Raw genomic sequence first — 20,988 nt, 5'->3', positions numbered from 1 at the left:
GGAAATTAATTTTCATCGAGGATGTTACTCCAAGAGAAAAGGGAAACTTTCATTCAGTTTGTCCAGGATCATTAGTATATCTCTTTGAAGAACATTTTGCTGTCCTATTACACAGTACTCTCACACAAATGTTATTTCCAGTATTAAGATGCTGGGAAACTGAACTGACACAGAATTTGGATAAAGATGCTTCTTCAACACGTTATAATCTCAGTAATTTAAAATGAACAAAAGTGCATCCAAAACTAAAACTCAAACGATAAGAGGTTGACACTGCTTTCACTCTACCAGTAACACCTAACTCAATTGCCAACTTACTCACATTTCCCACAAGCACCTTTGCACACCTCTTCCACACTGCCTCTCATCCATGGGAAGAGTTTCCCAATGAAATCATCTTCAGTCCTCCCTGAAAGCCTACCTCTACAATGATGCCCTCAAACCTCTATTGTCTGGCAGTCACTTCTGACTAGTACAGTGGCTCTCAAACTTTTTTACTGGTGACCCCTTTCACATAGCAAGCCTCTGAGTGTGACCCCCCTTATAAATTAAAAACACTTTTTATATATTTAACACCATTATAAATGCTGGAGGCAAAGTAGGGTTTGGGGTGGAGGCTTGACAGCTTGCGACCCCCCATGTAATAACCTCATGACCCCCTGAGGGGTCCCGGCCCCCAGTTTGAGAACCCCTGGACTAGTAGGACCTCTCAAACAATTTATTCAAAATGCATCTTTACTTCTTACAGTTACCTTTTGTCCCCCGTCCCAGTTTGTCTGTATATTTATCTGTTGCATCTTGTCGTCATCCTGGTTTGACAGGTCTTTGGGTCAGGGACTGTCTTTGTTCCTCTTGTCTGTATAGTGCCTTGCACAATGAGGGCCTGAATCTAGGCACTACCACAATATACAAATAATGAAAAAGCCAACCACACACACCACAAGCTAATGGGATGCTAAGGCACCGAAATATATTTTAACTCAGCATATCAGCCCCTTCCTGGGTTCTGAAATCTTTAGCATGCAAGCACTAAAACAACCAGAAATATCTACCGTGTCAATCTCCAGTGATCAAATCACAGGACAAAGACAGGACAAGACACTCCCATTCCTAGAGAATAATAATAATCATATGCCATGTACAAGAGAGATGAAACACGTAAGATGGTGAGATCCCTGTAAAGATAAAACGGAGGCCCAAACTGCGAGAAGCTCTCAGTATCTCCATCTATTGTTATCAAGACTCAGCTCCTCTCCAGATTTGGCCCAGTGTTAGGAAAAAGTTGAGTTAGATCTCTCAGCTTAGACGTGTCTGTTTATTTTTAGTTTTATGAAAGCCACTGCATTAAAACTCCTGCTCTGAGCTGTGACACAGCTGGACTTACATTTACACTAAGCCTGTTGAGAACGGAAGGTTCGAATTAGTCAAGTCATCTAAAAATACGGCTTAGAGTAGCAAAATGTAATACTCCCACTGCTCAAAGACTCTAAAAAGAAGTAACAGAAAGACAGACCTTCGCTGCAAAAAACATGTTCACTATAAACATACTTGGCAACCACTGAGATTTCTGTCAGGCTTCGCGACAAACTCCTCTTCCTATAATGGTTATTACTAACTAATGCCTACATATCATCACTCCTAAAAATCATGCCAGGAATTACAAGCGACAGCATTTTGTTAACAAATTCTTAAACAAAAAATACCTTGATTTGGATTTAATAGCTCACCAGAAATCGGACTTATACTCTCTCACGTTTCTGCAAATATACTATCTCTGACTGTATTTTGGCCAACAGCTTTTAAAATCATATTAATGTGTACTTTGGCCACTTCAGGCAGTTCAGTACAAATGTGCAAATAGTCAAAACATTATTTCATAAGCCTAAAAAAGCTTCAGTCTACTCTATAAAAAAGTTTCAGGATATAGTATTAAGATTGGACTAAAAAAAGCATTATTTGCCCTTTCAAGTGATAAATAAATTGGGGCAACAGAAATCAGAATTTTGTAGCCTCTTAATCCTCCCACATAGTGGAATCTACAGCCCCTTTAGAAATCTGCTCTTTCCAGAGTGTCCTCCTTTACACTGTGAGTTAAATTCATCCCCCATTGAATTTGGAATGAATATCCATTAATCCATTAATCTAATTCTTCATATTTCAAGAGTTAAGGTCCCAATCCTGCAAAGTCTTGTGCACATGAGTAATTTTAAACACAAGTAGTCTTACTGAAGCCATTGAAAACTATTTGTGCAAGCAAAGTTACAAGTGTACAGCTTGGGCCCTGAATCACACAGTGATTCAACAATATCAGGGGTTTCAATGTATAATGTGGCCCTTGTTTCTGGGACCAGGCATGGCAGTACTCATCCTTCCAAAAATCAACTGTATTTTTTTCTAAGTTATAGAACAATGACTGATAAAGAATATATGGCAACATTTCCATTCTTAAAGAAACAAATAAAATGTGTATATTTTTGCCCCTTCTACTCTCCTTTTGGGGACCTATTTAATATTTCATGATCAATGACAGGTTATTAAAGTATTAACAATGCTTCAAAACCCATGCAGCTTCTTCTGCCACATTTCACTTGATTGACCGCAATAAGCCTACTTACCAGAATGTTTGTAGTATAAGCACTGTTGATGGCAATTGCATTAACCAACAAATCGAGGGTTTTGCTTGGTATAGAATCTGGGTCAGGGATCTCTTTGTAGTGGGCATCACCAATGTAGGCTTGTACTACTGTCATCCTGTTGGTTGTAAGTGTCCCTGTTTTGTCAGAGCAGATGGCCGTAGCATTACCCATAGTCTCACAAGCATCTAAGTGGCGGACCAGATTGTTATCCTTCATCATTTTCTGATGGAAAGCAAAGTAAGAAGTCCTCAAAAATTTGCTATGACAGATTTTTAAAATCTCTCATCATAGTAACAATGCATAAAGTTAGATGTGACTTTAGAGTGTAGTCACGCTTGTTTACCACATGTGTTAGTGCAGAGAGCATATAATAGCCACCCCTTAAAATGCTTGCCAATTTTGTTTTTGATGAATGGATTTGCAGTATATCCATTCTAAGGAATTACTTGAATACTAATATAACATTATTTAGCTTTACGAAACATTAGCTAATATAACAGGCCATTTTCAAACAGCAATCACTGTAAGAAATACTAAGTACTCGTGTAATTTTATATGTTTCTCCTAAACTTCTAGACAGATTTTTGTTTTCCTTCAGCCAAGCGCCCTAATGGTAGAGATTTAACAATTAGTAATTAACTGTTTAAAAATAAACTTCCTGCCAGATCAAAATTTGCAAATACAAAAGAGTGTAAATAGAAGCTAAATGACAACAGCAAGCGTCAGATGAACCCAAAGCTATCCACCTGTAAATCAATGAATATTACTTTATTTTAAACTTGAACTGAACTGCAGTACTCTGAAAATAATATGTTTTGGTAAACTCTCTTTATTCAGCTGATTTAGACTCTTTTATAGTATTTCAGATCCCAGTATTATTAGATTTGTAAGGGAAAATTATATGCTCTTGCATCATAAAATGCAATATTATCACCGGGGCAATGAATTTTACAAAAATTTAAATAAAAATATTTGAATATTCCAGAGTATGGCTGTGATCTTTACCCTTGGGCCAATCTGTCATACTCTTACTCAGAGTGGTCCCTTAATCCAAAGTGAACTCCCACTGAAGTCAGTAAATCTATTCATGGAGCAAGGTACTCCCAAATGCAAACAATGGTGTATCACAATCTGGCCCTATGTGTGAGTATGTATTTATGCAACTGATTTAGAAGGCGATTGCAATGTTTAATGGTTAGCACACAGGGCTGTTTGGACACCTGGGTTCTATTTCCAACTTTGTTACTGCCTGGCTGTGTGACTATGTGCAAATCACTTCATGTTCTCTGTGCCTAAGTTTCTCCCTGTGTAAAATGGAAATAACAGAATTGTCTACCTTGTAAAGTGCTTTGAGATTCTCAGATGAAAGTTTTATATAAACACAATGTGCTGTTAGTAGATTAGATTTCTAAAGTAATCTGAGAATACAGACTTTGATAGGGGAATAATCTACAATTCAAAAAACCATAGTCCCAGTTTTAATTCCCTTAAGTTTCCTAATGGAATCATTTCCATTAGCTATGGGCAACTATAACAGCATTTAATAACACACCCGCAAACACATGTGGAAACCTCATGTCTCAATGTAGAGTTTCTGAAGAAAACAAATCCTTCCCCAAACCTTTATTGATGCAGCAGGGAATAGGAAGATAAGCAGATATTATATACAAAAAGACTGTGCTTCTCCCATTAATAAATTTTCACAGTGAATTTTTGAGAGACCGTCTTCAATAAGTAAATGTCTTTAGTGTTTGTTTAGTATATTTTTTGCAATGCACATTTACAGAAACGTCAATAAATTTATTTTATTGGAATTTTTTACTTTGAAGTACCTTCAATATGTTTAAAGCAGCTTCTATCAGAGTGCACATTTTGATTATACTGATGTGTGATTCAGCTTTCTACCAGCCACATAAAAATTAAACAGCGAGTCAACTACCAAACTAAAACATACTGAGAGTTGGTCAAAAGAGCTCTTTTTTTCCACCACTGCTTAAAGTGCTGCTTACCTTAACAGAATAAGCCAGAGAAATAGTGACAGCAAGTGGAAGTCCTTCAGGAACAGCAACCACGAGCACAGTAACACCGATGATGAAGAACTTGACAAAATATTGAACATAAACAGGAGTGCACTCAGGCAACCACTGCTTCTTGTTGACAACAAAAGTGTCAACAGCGAAGTACAGTACCAAAATTATTACAGTAATGGCAGACATCACCAAACCTGAAAACACAAAAAGTAATTTTTAACTACAGGGAGCAATAGTAACAAATCAAAGCATTTGCAGTTTGAACCCCACACTTTTATCAAATCTGATTTGAACCTATGCTCTTAGGCCATGGGGGGGAAAAACATTATCAACATTAAATTATTGCGAACCATATAAATGTAAGATCAGGAGACTGTAGTCCATAGATTAAGTCTTAAAAGAAGCTTTTGGGTTATTTGTTGCATTCTTCTGAACTCTATACTACTCCTGTGTGTTATCACATTTATTTTTAAACACCTCTAGCATCAGCGTCTTATTGATCACCCTTGGAAAACTGTACCATCTGCTTAATTTAATAAAAGATTTCCTGTTGTCTAAACTAAGTCTTCCTTTTTCAATTGCAGGACATTATCCTTTCTAATACCACCCAAATCTATCCTGTTACAACAGAATTAACCTCCGCCTGTTCTGTGCAATTACCTCTTAGGTATTTATACACCATCTCCACATGCTTTTCTTTTTTATAAAAGCACATCTTAATAGATCTTGGGGAAAGGGACTGTTGTCTTTATTTTTCTACAAACTGTGTTAGAAATCAATCTGTTGAACCAGTGGCTGGGCAAGATTGCAAAGATAAAAGTGCATTTGGCAATAAGGGCAAGCATTTACATAGTTTATAAAAAATAATAAAATAAACAGCAGTGTTCTCAAAGTGTTCTTTTGTTCCCAAATGTTAAGCATTTGACCGTGATGCACAGCACTCTGCAGAAACATGACATTTCATAAGCAGTAGGAAATCTTACCACCAAAAAGCTGCATTCACCCTATCATTCAGATTTATTGGCCATACATTAGTCACTATTTTAAATATGCAAGAACTAGGAAGCAGTCTGGTCATTTGGAATTGTTACAATACTCAAAAGGTAAATGTATTCACAGTTGGTTCATAATCTGTTACTGTTCTGAAACCAGGGCAACTATAATTGGTGTCATATGAACATGTTAACCTTAGATTTAGGAAGGATCATAAACTGCATTTTTTGTTCACTAATCAGGACTACATGACATGTCAAAGAAACCAAGCAGCATACATTATTCTAACTTGTATCAGGTTGATGTGTTTAATAACATGGCATATATTTTAATACTTCAGTTATTTTAATACATTTCAATAAATTGTTTAATAACTTTAAACTAATGCACAGGTTTAAAAACAAATAAAATATTTTAAAGCAATAGAATATTCTTCTAACTAAGGCACAATACCAAGAATATTTTATGCTCCCTTCTTCTTGCCCCAGCACTGAAAAAGTGGGCCAAGCCACAGACTTCTAGTCAGCAATTTATTTGGAGCAAGTGCTTCTTATGTTTTTGAAAATTCAGAATTAGGCACAGGATATCTGGCTATGGTTGTGATGAGAGAAACTATTTTTTGTTTTTTGTCCCTCCACTGGAGTGGGTGCAATTTCATCAACAGTTCCCATTTCCATCAGTGGAAACAGGCAACTGGAGAATTTTTCTATTTGAATTTTTATCATGACATTTGGACCTCTTAACTGACACATATGAAGAATGCAGTGTAGCTATAGTCATGTCAGTCTGACGATATTAGAGAGACAAGGTGGGTGAGGTAATATTTTTTATTGGATCAACTTCTGTTGGTGACAGAGAGAAGCTTTCAAGCCACACAGAGCTCTTTTTCAGGTCTGGGAAAGGTACTCGGAGCATCACAGCTAATGCAAGGTGGAACAGATTGTTTAGCATAAGTAGTTAGCGCATATTCTAAGAGACCATTCAAGGTAGAGTGGCCTGAAGAAGAACTCTGTGTGGCTTGAAAGCTTGGACTGCTCTACACTACAGACCTATATTGGTATAACTACGTCACTCAGGGGTGTGAAAAATCCACACTCCGGAGTGATGTTGTTATACCGACACAACAGCCCGCATAGACAGCACTATGTCAGCGAGAGAGCTTCTCCCACCGACATAGCTACTTCCTCTTAGGGAGACGGATTAACTACACTGATGGGAGGGCTCTCTCCTGTCAGCTTAGAGCATCTTCATTAAAGTGCTGCAGCTGCGCTGATGCCGCATTGTAAGTGTAGACTTGCTCCTTGTCTCTCTCACCAACAGAAGTTGGTCCAATAAAAGATATTACCTCACTCATCTTGTCTCCCTATGTATGAAGAAAACCATTTGAGACAATTAACAGTTAATTTTTCTAATATTAATATTAGCCAGAAGGAATACTGTATCTGAGTTTTACTGTAAACCCAATAACCCTCAGCCTTCTAGAAAATCTTGTCCCTCAGCCTGTTTGCTTCCCTTTTGTTAGCTTTGTAAAGTGGTTGTTTTCCTTTATAACCGTAACATTTATTTAAAAATGGGCCATATTTCCAAATGTATCATTACCATCATTTGAAATCTAAATGCCAAGACAGTCTCAATGATCCTCTGGAGACTCTGTGTTTGAAAGATTTATTCAGCTATGGCCAAATAACTACAGCCTTCATTGTAAAGCGTTCCCAAATTTGAATCAGAGAATCTAAAGAGCATCTGCCTTCTGTGTATAAGAAATCAAGTCAAAATTGCTCCTACTATGCCAAACTGACAAGATTCAGACTGCTGATCATATGGGACAGGCTCAACCACTCTAGGAAATGAAATATGATGTGACTGAACTGCTTTATATCACATGACCTATCCCAATAAATCAGGGGTTCCCAAACTTGGTTCACGGCTTGTTCAGGGTAAGTCCCTGGCGGGCCATGAGATGCTTTGTTTACCTGAGCGTCCACAGGTATGGCCACTTGCAGCTCCCAGTGGCAGCGGTTCAACGTTCCCGGCCAATGGGAGCTGTGGGAAGCAGCAACCGGCCTGCGCCGCTTCCCACAGCTCCCATTGGTCAGGAATGGCTAACTGCAGCCACTGGGAGCTGCAAGCGGCCATACCTGCAGACACTCAGGTAAAAAAGCGTCTCGTGGCCTACCAGGGGCTTACCCTGAATAAGCCACGAACCAAGTTTGGGAACTCCTGCAATAAATGAACCTTTACTAGAAATACACAACAGAGAGTAGCAATATAAAGTTTGAGTATATCAAGATAGAGCAAGGAAGCTGGTGTAACACTGACAGACCCCGGTCGTTGGCAGGTGGGATCGAACCTGGGACCTCTGGAGCTTAGTGCATGAGCCTCTACTGCATGAGCTAAAAGGCTAAGGCTATAGAGCAGACTCATTAATCTCTTTCTCTCTCTCTCTATGTGGTCTCGGTGCCACTAGATGGGACAGAACACCACACCCAGGTGGTGTGTGGGTTACACTGGCATTTGTGGGAAAAAATTGAGTGAACCACTGATAGACCATCGATGCAGTTGAAACCCAAACTAAGGCTGTTTTTAAGTACACTATCATCAGCAGATTTATTTTTTATCTCCCCTCCCCCTTTTTTGTTGTTGAAGGAATGGAATAAAACGGTCAGATTTGGTAAAAAGCTACTGCGGGGGATGGAGGAGAAGTGGGAACGAAATTACACCAGAATCCATAGAGGGAGAAGAGGATCTGGCTCCAAGCCTGAGACGATATTATAGATTTTGAATGCACATTCTCAGGGGACAGGAAATTAAATATCTTGTAATTACTGCACTTGGGAATACTGGCTATGAGAAACTGCAGTTCACTTTGATTCAAATATTCACAAGCCAAGCTGCTTAGAGCTTCTAGTTTCTCAGTTTTCAAAGTACGTATGCACAAAAATGATCTTTAGCATACAATTCTAGAATGCTGTGATAATTAATTACTTTTAATAAAACTCTCTCTTTTCACAATAATTTGCTTTGAAATCCTATGATGTGGTCCTCACCATAGCATGCTGTTATCTAGTTAGTTACCCATTCATACCTGCTTTGCCTATTTGGACGGCTAGTTTGGTCAGCTTTCCCTGGAGGACAGATTTCTCTTTCTTGTGCATGCTAGACTTCTTCTTTTCTTTTTCATCTCCTTCTCCTCCTTCTGCACTCTTCAGTGGCTGCATCTCCATGGCAGCAGCACCATCCTGTTGCTTGGCTAACAATGCAGAAGAAAACCATTACTCTAGAACTTTTATCCAACATAATTTCTACGCTTTTATTTAAAGAAAAAAATCTCTGAAGTTGTTTATTCATACTAAATTCAACTTGTAATAGTCCCACATATGTACTGGTAGTAATATGGATGATTAATTATGAATATATGCAGTACCCTGATCCTGCATCCGGATGTCCATGAGGCTTTGCTCATCTGCACAAAGGTCTGCTCATTTGCAAGATCAAGGTCTGAGACTGTAAATTCTTTGGGACATATAATGTGACTTTATAGTGCCATGTACATTTATAGCATTCAATACCTTCTTACTCTTAATAAGTGGGTGTGTGCGCGTGACCCTTATAGACATGCCAATTGTTTTATAAATAAGATTACCTCAGTACTGCAATACTTTTTAGATAATCCCAGAGTCTGAAAACTTTCAACATCACCCTGCTAACTATGCCTTCTAGCACAATTAAAGAGTATCTGTGTAGTCATGCACCCCCAAAATCCTTATGAATAAAATGTAAAGAACTAAAACCACTCCCTTCCTTCAGGAGAGATGGACTTTTATGGTACTGGGATTGGATAGGAAGTAGAGAGAGTACTGCAGGGAGTAGAGAAACCTTACCTAGTATCTAAGGCAACAATAGTGTCTAAGGCAAACCTGTCATTTTTTTAAGGGCAACCATCTTCCTGTGTGTGATCAGTGTGGTAGACAGAATAGATTTTATGAAACGGAATGAAATAAGACACAGTCATTCTGCTATGATTTGACATACATCATCATTTGTATGAAACCATATTAATTTGACTAGGAGATTTAAAGGCTCTCCCTAGCTTAAAGTCATTATTTATGAACTGTCCTATTTAGTAGTCATCTAGCACGACAGACTGAGTTAATCTCACTAGTTTCTATTCCATCTCACACTCTGCAGGAGTGTATTTAAATAATTCTCAGAGGAAAAAAAATACATCTTATAGTACTTATCTTGTTTACTTGGCAGGTTCTGAAGTAAACATAGTTAATGATCTCTTTGGTATAATGAAAAAGCAATTAAAACTTTTCCAAAGAGGAAGAAAAATATTTACATTACTTTCTTCCTAAGAATATACAGTATATTAGAAACAGCTAACACTCTTTAATTTTCTTATTATTCAACAATACCCATGTATTTGTTTTTATATTATGATACAGATCAATTTGCATTAAGATTCGCTTTTGCTATTGCTACATGTAGTGTTATTTACCTTCTCCCTGCAAAGAAAAATATGTTTATACAATGTTATTAGCCAAAGCAGACAAGACTTAAGTAAAAATAGGATTTAGAAATTCATTAGCAATAAATAGTATGTCTGGTTTTGTAACTTGCATAATGAAAAAAATGAATTCAGAACAAGCTTTGTAACACACACATCTTCTATATAAATGGTGTATTTGAAACACCAATTTTGTTAATCTGTTTACATTCTGATACATGAAAAGTCTATATACTACAATTTATTTTTTCTTGCATTTCCAATATTTCTCTGACCTAGGTTCACAAAATGTCTACTATTCATTTCCCCCCACACACACAAATTTTGCCATCACATTGTTTGTTCAAACAAATAATATATTTCCCCCATATATCCTCAAATTATTTTATTTGCCAAACGGAATCTAACTACATGCTAACCATAACAATCCACAACCTGCTTAGTATCAAAGAAGATTACCTTTATTCTGGCTGTTCTCCATATTCCCATCCTGCATTTTGCCTATATGATGAAGAATTGTAACAGACAACAAAGAACAGACAATAAACAGTCATCACACTGACAGAACACCACAATGGGAATTTAAATAAAAAGGGCAGACGAAAATAATGAATGTGTTTCATATACACATTTATGATCAACAGGCAATATCATCATGTTTTTATTTAGATGCATGAAAAAACTTAGTTGGACAAACTCAAAGAACTGCAGCCAAGTCCAATGTTCTAACAGCTAAAATAATGCCAGTCTTGTTTCCTTATTGAAGTAAAAACCGTGGTGCATATATTTTGGAAAAATGAACTAACTTGGGGAAAATATAATAAAACATTCAGTATGAGCTAAAACTCAAGTAGTATTCTCAAACTACAGTTTCATCCAGATATGATTTAGTATATGATTTTACAAATGAATGCTAAAATTAATTCTATGATTTAATTTTGATAGAAGCAAATTATATTAATATTTATAACACCAGCCTTGATCTTAAAATTGACATATTGGAATTACATATCCTGGAAAGGTGATATTACTCAGCCAGGAAATGTTTTACCCTCTGTAACTGTGAATGCGAACTGACTAAATCATAACTGGCCAGTTTCAAGTTGCATACAAGTCTTGGAAATGGGAGGCCTTGTGCATCTTCTACAGCGATATGACCATTTCTCATACAGAAAAGATTAACATTTGAGTCTATAAATGTTATACCCACATGATGAAATACATTCTCTCATCTTTTGTTAGCTGCTGAGTGTTCACAATGCTTAATATAAAAATTCCACTACAGAAGCGGAGTAGTTAATACATTTTCATGGTACTTTTGGCCCAGTCTTCATATTAACTAGACAGTGAGTTTGCAAAATAAATAAATAAATAAATAAATAAATAAAATAAATTAAAAAAAAAATAGCAATTCATTCTTGTTCTTTAGATGTTATATTACAGCTGAAGTCAACACATAGGTGGACATCAAAGAAGCAGAAATTATGCTTCAACTAGTTTAACAACTAACTCTAGGTACTACTGGAACACATGCTTGTTATAGTAACATAATTGGATGGCTAAGAAATAGACTGTAGAGGATTACTATTTTAATCCATCTATTCCTATCTTGTTGGTATTTTCAGTGATTTAGAGGTCAATAAATACTGGCTTCTGTTTAAATAAAGCTCAAAGAACAGAAAAGTCAACACAGCTCCTGCATCAGAACTCTGCACTAACAGACTATGATTTCTGAGAAATTTAGAGAGAGATTAAAATACAGAATTATTGTGAGAGAAAGAACACTGCTATGCTTTGATGTTCTTAGGACTCAGAAGGCCCATTGAAGCATAGCCGAGTACACCTACATTTTGGATTTACAACGTAATCACTCTCTCTCAGGTCAGCAATCTTTTCATCAATATTTTGTCTATATTTATGTTAAAACAAAGCAATTATTCCAAATCATAGACTATTCACATTAGTAGACATCAATATTTTGCAAGGGATCATTCAAGTCTATGTTACCAGTTCTAACCACAAACACCTTTTTCTTTTTGCCAGCAGCAAGAAATGTTTTTAAAATGCAGTGATTATTATTAATTCTGAAAGCACGACAATTTATAAAATCATCGAAATGTACATATGTTGTTCCGTTTACTTTAGCAATTTTTTTTAATGATACAACAATCTTTATTCCCACAATCAAAACAATGTGAATTGAATATATTTAAAAGGAATCTTTATGTTCAAAAGACCAATGCTTTTGATTAGACATGCTTCAATCGACTTTGAAAATTTTAAAAAAGTCAATTTATTTTTATCTGTACAAAGCTGCTCAAACATTTTTGTATAATCTAAAAATTACAGTAGTGCATTCTTGAATGTAGCATCTGACTGTCTAAGAAAAGTTTACTACTAGACTGGCTTTTAATATGTATGGCAAAAGACACCAAATATCCCTGGAGATATTGATTTCTGACCTGAGGAAAAGCCTTCTTTGGAATCAAAGTCTTAATTTATGGCAGATACAGTCTATTTCTTTTTGAAAGGTAAAACATTATTGAAAGCCTTCTAAGAGCATAGTTAACATTTCCTCATGCCAAAAGAGCATTAAGGCTTTCAAAAGCAGTATAAGTGACTAGCACCAAAATATGTTGCTTTTCTGGGTACATCAAAGTACTTAATTCAGCTATACATAAACTATTGTTGTACGCAGTGTTGATGTAGCTGTGCTGGTCCCAGGACAAGAGAGAGGATAGAAGAGGTCTGCGTAAGCTCAAAAGCTTGTCTCTCTCACCAACAGAAGTTAGTCCAATAAAAGGTGTTACCTCACCCATCTTGTTTCTCTATTACACACTATACCTATTGCATAAGTAAGAATATAGGAATTGCCACATTGGATCAAACCCACGGTTCATCTAGTCTGACACCCTGTTTACAAAAGTGGCCTGTATAAGATGCTTACTATTTATGTAGAATAAATGACTAATCCTTTTTTGAATCACGGTAAGTTCTTTGTCTCTAAATTATCATGTGGCAGTAAGTTCCAGAGCTTACTTATGCATTGTATTAAAAAGTTGCTTTTTATCTCTGACACGTGTTGCCTGTGAATTACACTGTTTGACTTTTGCACTCTTGGCATTACAAAAGAGTAAATCAAAGTATCTGATTGATCTTCTCTTTAACATTCATTATTTTATATAATATTTTGTATTTATTCATTTATCTTCTATTCACACTCTAAATTAATCCTCTTCAAGTCTCCTCACATGAAAGTTTTTAATGCCACTAATAATTTTCATTGCCTCTCTCTGTACCCCTCCTACTTCTACTAAATCCTTTTTAAGATGAGGTGAATAGAGCTGACCACCATATTCTAGGTGAGTTCATTGATTCACATTATGGCTTTTCCAGTATTATTCTCTATCACTTTCTTAATAAAACCTAACATACTGTTGGCTTTTTTGAATATTATTTCACATCAACTTGATGTTTTCACTGAGATGGTCAATGATTGCGTATGGGTCTTTTTCTTGATTAACTACAGTTAATTTAGGACATACCAATGTGTGAGAGAAGGGAGTATATCAAATACCAAAATCAATTGATTAATAATGGCAGTATTTCTTGAATAGCGTATTTGGTGAATACATTCAACTGGGCTCCAATTTTTCATTCCATTGTGCATTACTTTGTACGCATCAATACTGGATTTAATCTGTCATCATGTTGCCCATTTACCTAGTTTTACTGGGCTCTTTTGAAGTACCGACCAAGCGTTACTCCTGACTAAGTAGACATTTTGTTTCATATACAAGTTTTACCCTCTTTTCAAGATTGCTAGCATATCAACCAAAAGATGTCCTAAGAACAGATTCGTGGGGTGTCCACTACCAATCTTCCATTTTGAAAACTGCTAATTTCATGAGAAAACTTTGCTCTTCTTCCTTACTGTGACTGCTTAGTTCCCTTCACTCCTTCTTGTGAGGAATTTTTATCAAAAGATAAATTATGCCTACTAGTTCTTCCCTTTCCACTATTCTGTTGACTCCTTCAGAATTCTAATAGACTGCAGAGGCACAGTTAGTTATGTTGGGCTTGCCTCTAACCACATCATAACCATCTAGGTATTTAATAACTTTATCTTCAGTTACTATTTCAACTAATTAAGGTACTCAAGGCTCATTTAACTAGCTGATCTAATGAAAAGAGAACTCTGCAGGGGATAATAATATATGAACCAGTCTATTACAAATAAAATAAAAAAGTCTGATCATGCCTCAAGGTGTAGTTACGTCATTTCCCGGGTATTAGAATTCATGACTAGATCCCCTGCTGTCCACTAACAGGAGCATCATTGCTCAGTTTTTCAAAGAGAGCACTTTTCTTGGCTCTTAGTAATACTGCTAACACTCAAAGGTTCCCAATGAGGCACAACCAATCTTCCTGGATCAGAAACAGTGTCAGCATATTACTGTGAGTGAGAGAGAAATTTGAAGATTGCCCTACAAAATATATCTCTCTGCAAAACAATGGCTGATACATGCACGTAGCAAGAAAGACTTTCAAGGATATCCTAACACTGCAATTTGATCTAGTAGCATACTCACAAACCCAATGGTTAAATGGCAAATCAATATCAAAAGGTGCCCTAAGGCTCTGACTCTCCAAATGTATTCATATTGCAAATCACTTCTTAAGCCTCAGGTAGACAATGTTCCCTTCCAACCTCTCAGTGCTGATTCTACTCCTTTCCTTCACACATGATAGTTCATGTAACCAGCACAAGCAAGAAGAAAGAATTAAAATAAAGTTATTTTACTGTAATTGTTGAGATTGTTTTGCAATATGATTCTGTGCTGTTTGTTTCCTGTTCTTTGTGGTGTTTATCGGTACCAAGTGTCTCCGTCTTGTGTGCATCACTGACTGTCCTAACCTCTCCAGTAACTTCACACTTCGGTTCTGTCTTTCTGTGTGTTTTCCCACACATCAATAAGTTAGATCACAATTGAATTTACACCAAAGAAACATATGAAAGATTAATATAAAGAGGGTACAATAGGAGAATAGTGGGGGTAAAGGCTTTTGGGTTTTTGCTGTTCCAAAAAGCCTCTGGAATCCAGAGGTGAGCCCTGCACTGTACTACAAATTAGCAGGATGCAAGGATTTGGGATATATAGCCCTTGGAATTGAGAGGAACATCCTCTTTCATTTTGTGCTATGATCTGAATGACAGGCCCATCTATGTGAATTCTTTAGAACTGTAGGGGGGATAAGGAATAGAGTATTAAAAAAACTGTCATGACTTTTTTTATTGGATCTATTTTTGTACAAATATCTTCCTGGAAACAAGGGGGAAGGGAACAGTGGTAGGGGCTCTGAGGGCAGTGGAAGTTAGTTCAGTTAATTACAATTCCTGTCCCTTTTCCAATCTGGAATACCAGGTTGAAAAGTTTGGAGAGAAGCAGCATTGCCCACATGATGTGTTATGCACATTAGAGGCTTGTGACAGCCCCATTAATTGCTTGCTTTGTGAACATGTGGGTGGGCTGCAGGGGTCAGTACCACTGGCTTTCTGTGTTTTGTTGTATGATTTTTGATGTCCATTATATTGTGTTGCCTTCACCTTTATTAAGATTTTTGTCCTTTGCAACACGATCAGGGCATGGTCACAGTCAAGCTTCTCGTTCCCTTTAAAAAAGGTTACTTCATTCAAATCTAATTTAGGCAGTGCGGCAAGATAACTTAATAGTATTGCTGGCATTAGGGTATATACATCATCACAAATAATTACAGGAATCCATAAGAGTGACCTGGAAACTGAATACTAGGTGGCAATTGCTGTTTTAAAACTTTTTAGCAGAATCTATTCTAATTACATTCTCCTCTGTCGGAATAGTCCCAGGAAATGTATTGTACAGCATAATGATTTTTCAAACTATCATTTTGCACTGGAAATGAATTATTTCCTCATCCACAAGCCAATCTAATGCTACAGGTAAACAAGATCAGAGACATATAGCAAGTCAATATGTAGTCAAAATTATGATGGGAAAAGTGCTTAAACAGAATTACTAGTAGCTCTTTCCTGTTGCATAGTCTCCAATGCAGTGCGTTAGCAAAATTGAGACTAATAGCAACGGAGCATCTCCAGTATCACTATAATGAATAGCAACCTTTTCAGAATTCTTTTCTGCCATCACTGTCTAATTCAACTTCCCTACAACTCTGTAAATCCAACATATTAAGGAATTACAACTTATTTAATAGGAATCCCAGTGGTAAACACATACAAATGTCCTGGGACTGTCATAGTTAACAGTAGGTTAAACAATGTTTTACCTGACGACATGCCTCCTTCAAACAACTGTCCAAGTACAAAACTCATTGTGTTATGTTGGAAAATGACAGATAGCTGTGTTTACTCCTTCTGCTGGCCACGTGTAATTCTGATCAATGCTAAAGAAAACTATGCATGTTCATCAAGGGAAAATGCATCCCACAGTTTCAACACAAGAAATGCAGTAACAACCCTGTATTGTCATAGAAGTGCTAGACTGATTCTAGCAACTGAATTTTAATAAATGTTAGAAAGAACCGACAAGTTAACTACAATTGGGAAAACTGGAACCGTGTTCACTTATTCTGGGTGCTGCAGCTGGCTTACTATATATTCTAACTTTATTCTGAATACTGAGCTGTGGAGTAACTCTCATTTACAGTCATATACTTCCCAATAGGATAATATACTTCCAAAGATAATTGGGGTTCTGAGCAATTTAGCTTCAACTACACAAGACGATCACACATCTGTAAATGCTATGCTGCTGAACACACAGATACTCAGTGCATGACTGTATGTTGGCTGGGAGCATACGGACAGGGAGCTAGAGCAGCAGAGCATTCTAAGGAACTCAGGGTTACAGGACAATCAGTGACACAACCTCTCACTGGTCTGAATTACACCCCAAATTGTCGCACTGGTTTCCTGACAGCTTGCCGGTCCAGCTTCATGGCAGCCTGCCTGCATTCTCGCCTGCCTGAATCCTGGCTCCCAAGCTTGAAGGTCCCCTGCAGCCTAGGTTCCAGAACTTGCAGGATATGCAGCTCTGGGGCAGCCCACCAGGCTGACTGCCCCAGAGTTGGAGTTTCATTCTCTTTCATGGAGAATTTCAAAACATGTGGTTTTCATTCCAAATCCGAATGAAAACAAATTTCAAAATATCAAAATCCTCTGCAAAATAGAATTAATTTTCTCCATCCAGCTCTAGTGTCAACTGACAGCTAGAGATGTAAACTTTAAGTGGATCCCTCAGCTAGAAAATGCTTTTAACATGCATTTGCCAGATCATGACTTGAGAACAGAGAGAGGGACAGCAATAAAAATTAAGTTAATTGGGTTCATCTATTTGAATGAGGAGGGAGAAAAGATTCGTCCTTGCTTTGCTTGCTCCGGTCCTCCTTCCTCTGGACTTCCAGAGATTCCTGTGGCTCTGAGGAGATCTGCAAGAGGTCTGTAGTGTGTTTGGGGGTGAGGAGAGCATGTGTGGAGAAGGCATGGATCAACATTTAGTTGGCACGGGCAATGGGGAGGGCACGGAGAGTGCTTCTAGAGTGGGAGACAAGAGGATGAAGGAAGAAGGCAAGCCGTGTGAGGTAAAGTTAGGAGGGTCAACAGGAGAAAGGAGAATTAGATTAGTGGAAAATGGAAACATAGAAACAGCAGAATCAAGGTCATTTCTCTCCTCCTGCAGACCTTAAGAGCTATTGTTGCCCAGCAGCCCCATTTCTGAGCCTTAGAAAACTGATTGTGTCTCCTCCTTCCCACAGACCTTTAGTGGGCTCTTTTGCTCCACAGCCTTAGGAGGCTTGACAAGGTCCCTATCAGTAGCTCCCCCATCAACCCACTGGTCTGAAGCAAGATCCCAAGTAGGATCACTGGGAAGCTAGTAGTCTTATTTAGCTCTGTTGGTGACTGATGATCTAATTTTAATTAGCTGGGACAAACAAGTTTCCTAAGGTTTGCAGTCATTGTTGCTCCTCAAGACTTCATAACAAATACGTTGACATTTCAAATTGCATTTTAAAATATATAATGAAAACTGTCCTAATGAATTACTTTCTGTGCAACTTTCATGTTAAGGGGTTTTTGCTTGTTTGTGTTTTCCTCTCTTTTAATATAGATTGGCAAAAACAAGATACTAAAATTTCATATTTAAAACCTTTTAATAAAAAGTCCATCTGTCTATCTACACTGTTCTGTATTAAAAAAAATAAATGCATGCATCCATAAAAACAAATAGCAAACAGGTTCAGATGCTAACTACTGAAAAGTAGAAAAAAGATTGGAATTTATAGACAGTTTCTTAACCTGCTATACAGCTAGAAAAAGTATGCTAGGCAACCATTATTCAAGTATGTCACTACAAATCCAACCATGGAAAAAGCATATTTTTGTTTTGAATTTACATTGACAACCGAATAATTATTGGTGTGCCACAGCCTGCTTTTTGTAATTTGTTGATTTACAGCTACCGTACAAGAGCACTTCCTGTAAGAGTGTTACACTATATTTGTTAAACAATCGAATATTCACTACTGAGAGCACATTAGATATATATTCATGTTTATTGAAACTGCTCTTATATATATATGCTGATTATCCAGTCCTAACTAAGGTCTTGTAATGTTAAACTTTCTTGCTTTAAAACTTCAATTTCTCTTAATTTTCCAAAAAAAAAAAAAAAAAAAAAAAAAAGTGGTCCATTGTAACTACTCTTGAAAAATGAATCACCATCACTGCTGTCTTGAAAAAGGCATAGTCATAGTGCAGACAGGAGCCAAAACCTTGGAAATTACCCCAGCCAGCCTCATCCAAAACACCCTAGTCCTAGGGTGCTGGGGCACACAGCACAACTTCTGCAGTCTTGTTTCTCCTCAGACCACATGCTGCCAGGCATGCTGAACTGGGGGTGGGGGGTTCTCATCCATATGGATCAAAGTTCATGAGAAATTAAGCTGAGAGCATCACAAAAGAAGATGGGAAAACAATTCACAGAATACAATCAAATGCATGGAATCTGACTTTTTACCTTGAGCATCATACAAAATTGGATTTACAGGTGAGAGAGATTCTGGGAACCAAAATACTGATATGAGCATAGACAGTGACTACAATTTCCGGGAAAAAGAATTTAGTACACCACTTGATTTGAAATATTGACTTAATATTACTGTAAACTCCATCACATTACCAAGATGAAATGAATAAGGCCAAACACAGCAGCCCTTTATCAGCTCAATAAAAATGACTAGGGTTCAGTCAAGGCCGGCTCCAGCTTTTTTGCCGCCCCAAGCAGTGAAGAAAAAAGAAAAAAGAAAGGGGGAAAAAAAGATAAAGCTGCGATCAGCGGCACTTCGGCGGCAGCTCTACCACACCGCTTCATTCTTCAGTGGCAATTCGGCAGCCGGTCCTTCCCTCCGAGAGGGACTGAGGGACCTACCACCAAATTGCCGCTGAAGACCCGGACGTGCCGCCCCTTTCCATTGGCCGCCCCAAGCACCTGCTTCCTGCGCTGGTGCCTGAAGCCGGCCCTGGGTTCAGTACAGAGAAACTAAGGTGGAATCACATAGTGCTCAATCACGCATCATGTTGTACAAACTCTGGCTCTGATCCAGCAAAGCACTTAAGCAGCTGCTTAACTTTATCAGCGCCAGAGTGCTCAGCACCTTGAAGAATTGAGCCCTTAATGTAGTATTGGTCCCTCAGCTACTGAAGGAGAACATCTGTCAAGGCTTTATTGTACACACATGTTTGCCTTATACGAAATGTACAGCAAGTGCATTTATTATAGCAATAAAACACATCAGAGTGGGGAGAATGAAATAGTCATTACCTTAATGGTTCTCTGTCTCTAAGGTATTTGTCAACCAATGGAAAAACATGGCTTGGGGGTTCCACTTTTCCAACAGGAGTGTGTGTATGTGTATATATAATGTGTATGTGTGTGTGTGTGTGTATACACACACACACACACACACACTGTGTATGTGTGTGTGTGTGTGTATACACACACACACACACACACACACACACAAAATGGAAATGATCTTAAGGGTCTGCAGATTGCTACATTTTTATTAATTTTAATACAATTATTTAAAAAATGTGCATAGGATTCCCCATGCCATTGCTTTGCAGAAAATACCATCCTGTTGAAACAGTAGTGTTTATTGTTATGTCAGATCTCCAGCTTACCTTAATATGCACACTACAATGACTTCTGCAAGGTACAGAATCTACTTATATCACAAATATGATGAATAATTATGAGAAATAGTATTTACATTCCACCATGTTATTGGTGCTGTAAAGTAGTGCAAAGTTAAAGTAACAGATTCTACTGCACAAAAAGTGATTAAGACTGAACAATGTAAATGATAATCGAAAATAAAAGCTATTCCAAAAGCCTAAACTAGTGTCTATCCAATCCATTTAATACTGTAATTAGACTACCAGAACAGGTATTACTAAAGTATTAGCATGCTAAGAAATGGGGTCAAGAAGCTGTACTAGGTTAAAGTAAAAACTGATGTAATAGTATTTTATAGTACACAAATGCAGCCCTTTAAACAATTTATGCTGAAGGGCACAAACTGGCATAAGAGTGTTCCTCTTTTCAATCATAACCTCTGTCAAAAGGATGCTATGAAGTGCTTAGTTAAAAGATGCCACCGAAGTGCTACATGTTGCATTTGAGCCAGATTCCTGACCCCAGTACTATTTCCAAAAGCTACATTGAGACTATGAATGCTTATGAGAGTGCCACTTGGAACA

At 37.4% G+C, this 20,988-nt stretch overlaps 1 protein-coding gene across 7 annotated transcripts in view; it reads right to left on the bottom strand.

The window, feature by feature from the left end:
• The window catches only part of ATP2B2 (ATPase plasma membrane Ca2+ transporting 2), a 327,087-nt gene that overhangs the window by 127,758 nt on the left and 178,341 nt on the right, over positions 1 to 20,988 (bottom strand). For 6 of the 7 annotated variants that reach the window (XM_065408374.1, XM_065408373.1, XM_065408376.1 and 3 more), the window contains 4 exons: positions 10,629 to 10,670; positions 8,745 to 8,909; positions 4,646 to 4,860; positions 2,616 to 2,858 (listed from right to left, as the gene is read on the bottom strand). In XM_065408374.1, coding sequence (XP_065264446.1) covers positions 2,616 to 2,858; positions 4,646 to 4,860; positions 8,745 to 8,909; positions 10,629 to 10,670 — 665 coding nt within the window. The remainder of the gene's footprint in view (positions 1 to 2,615; positions 2,859 to 4,645; positions 4,861 to 8,744; positions 8,910 to 10,628; positions 10,671 to 20,988) is intronic. The other variant, XM_065408379.1, reaches the window with a different exon arrangement.

The sequence above is a fragment of the Emys orbicularis genome, chromosome 7 (genome assembly GCF_028017835.1).
Source record: "Emys orbicularis isolate rEmyOrb1 chromosome 7, rEmyOrb1.hap1, whole genome shotgun sequence".
Classification (NCBI taxonomy): domain Eukaryota; kingdom Metazoa; phylum Chordata; order Testudines; family Emydidae; genus Emys; species Emys orbicularis.
The sequence above is the reverse complement of the archived record's forward strand: the minus strand, read 5'-3'. Positions and strand labels throughout refer to the sequence as shown.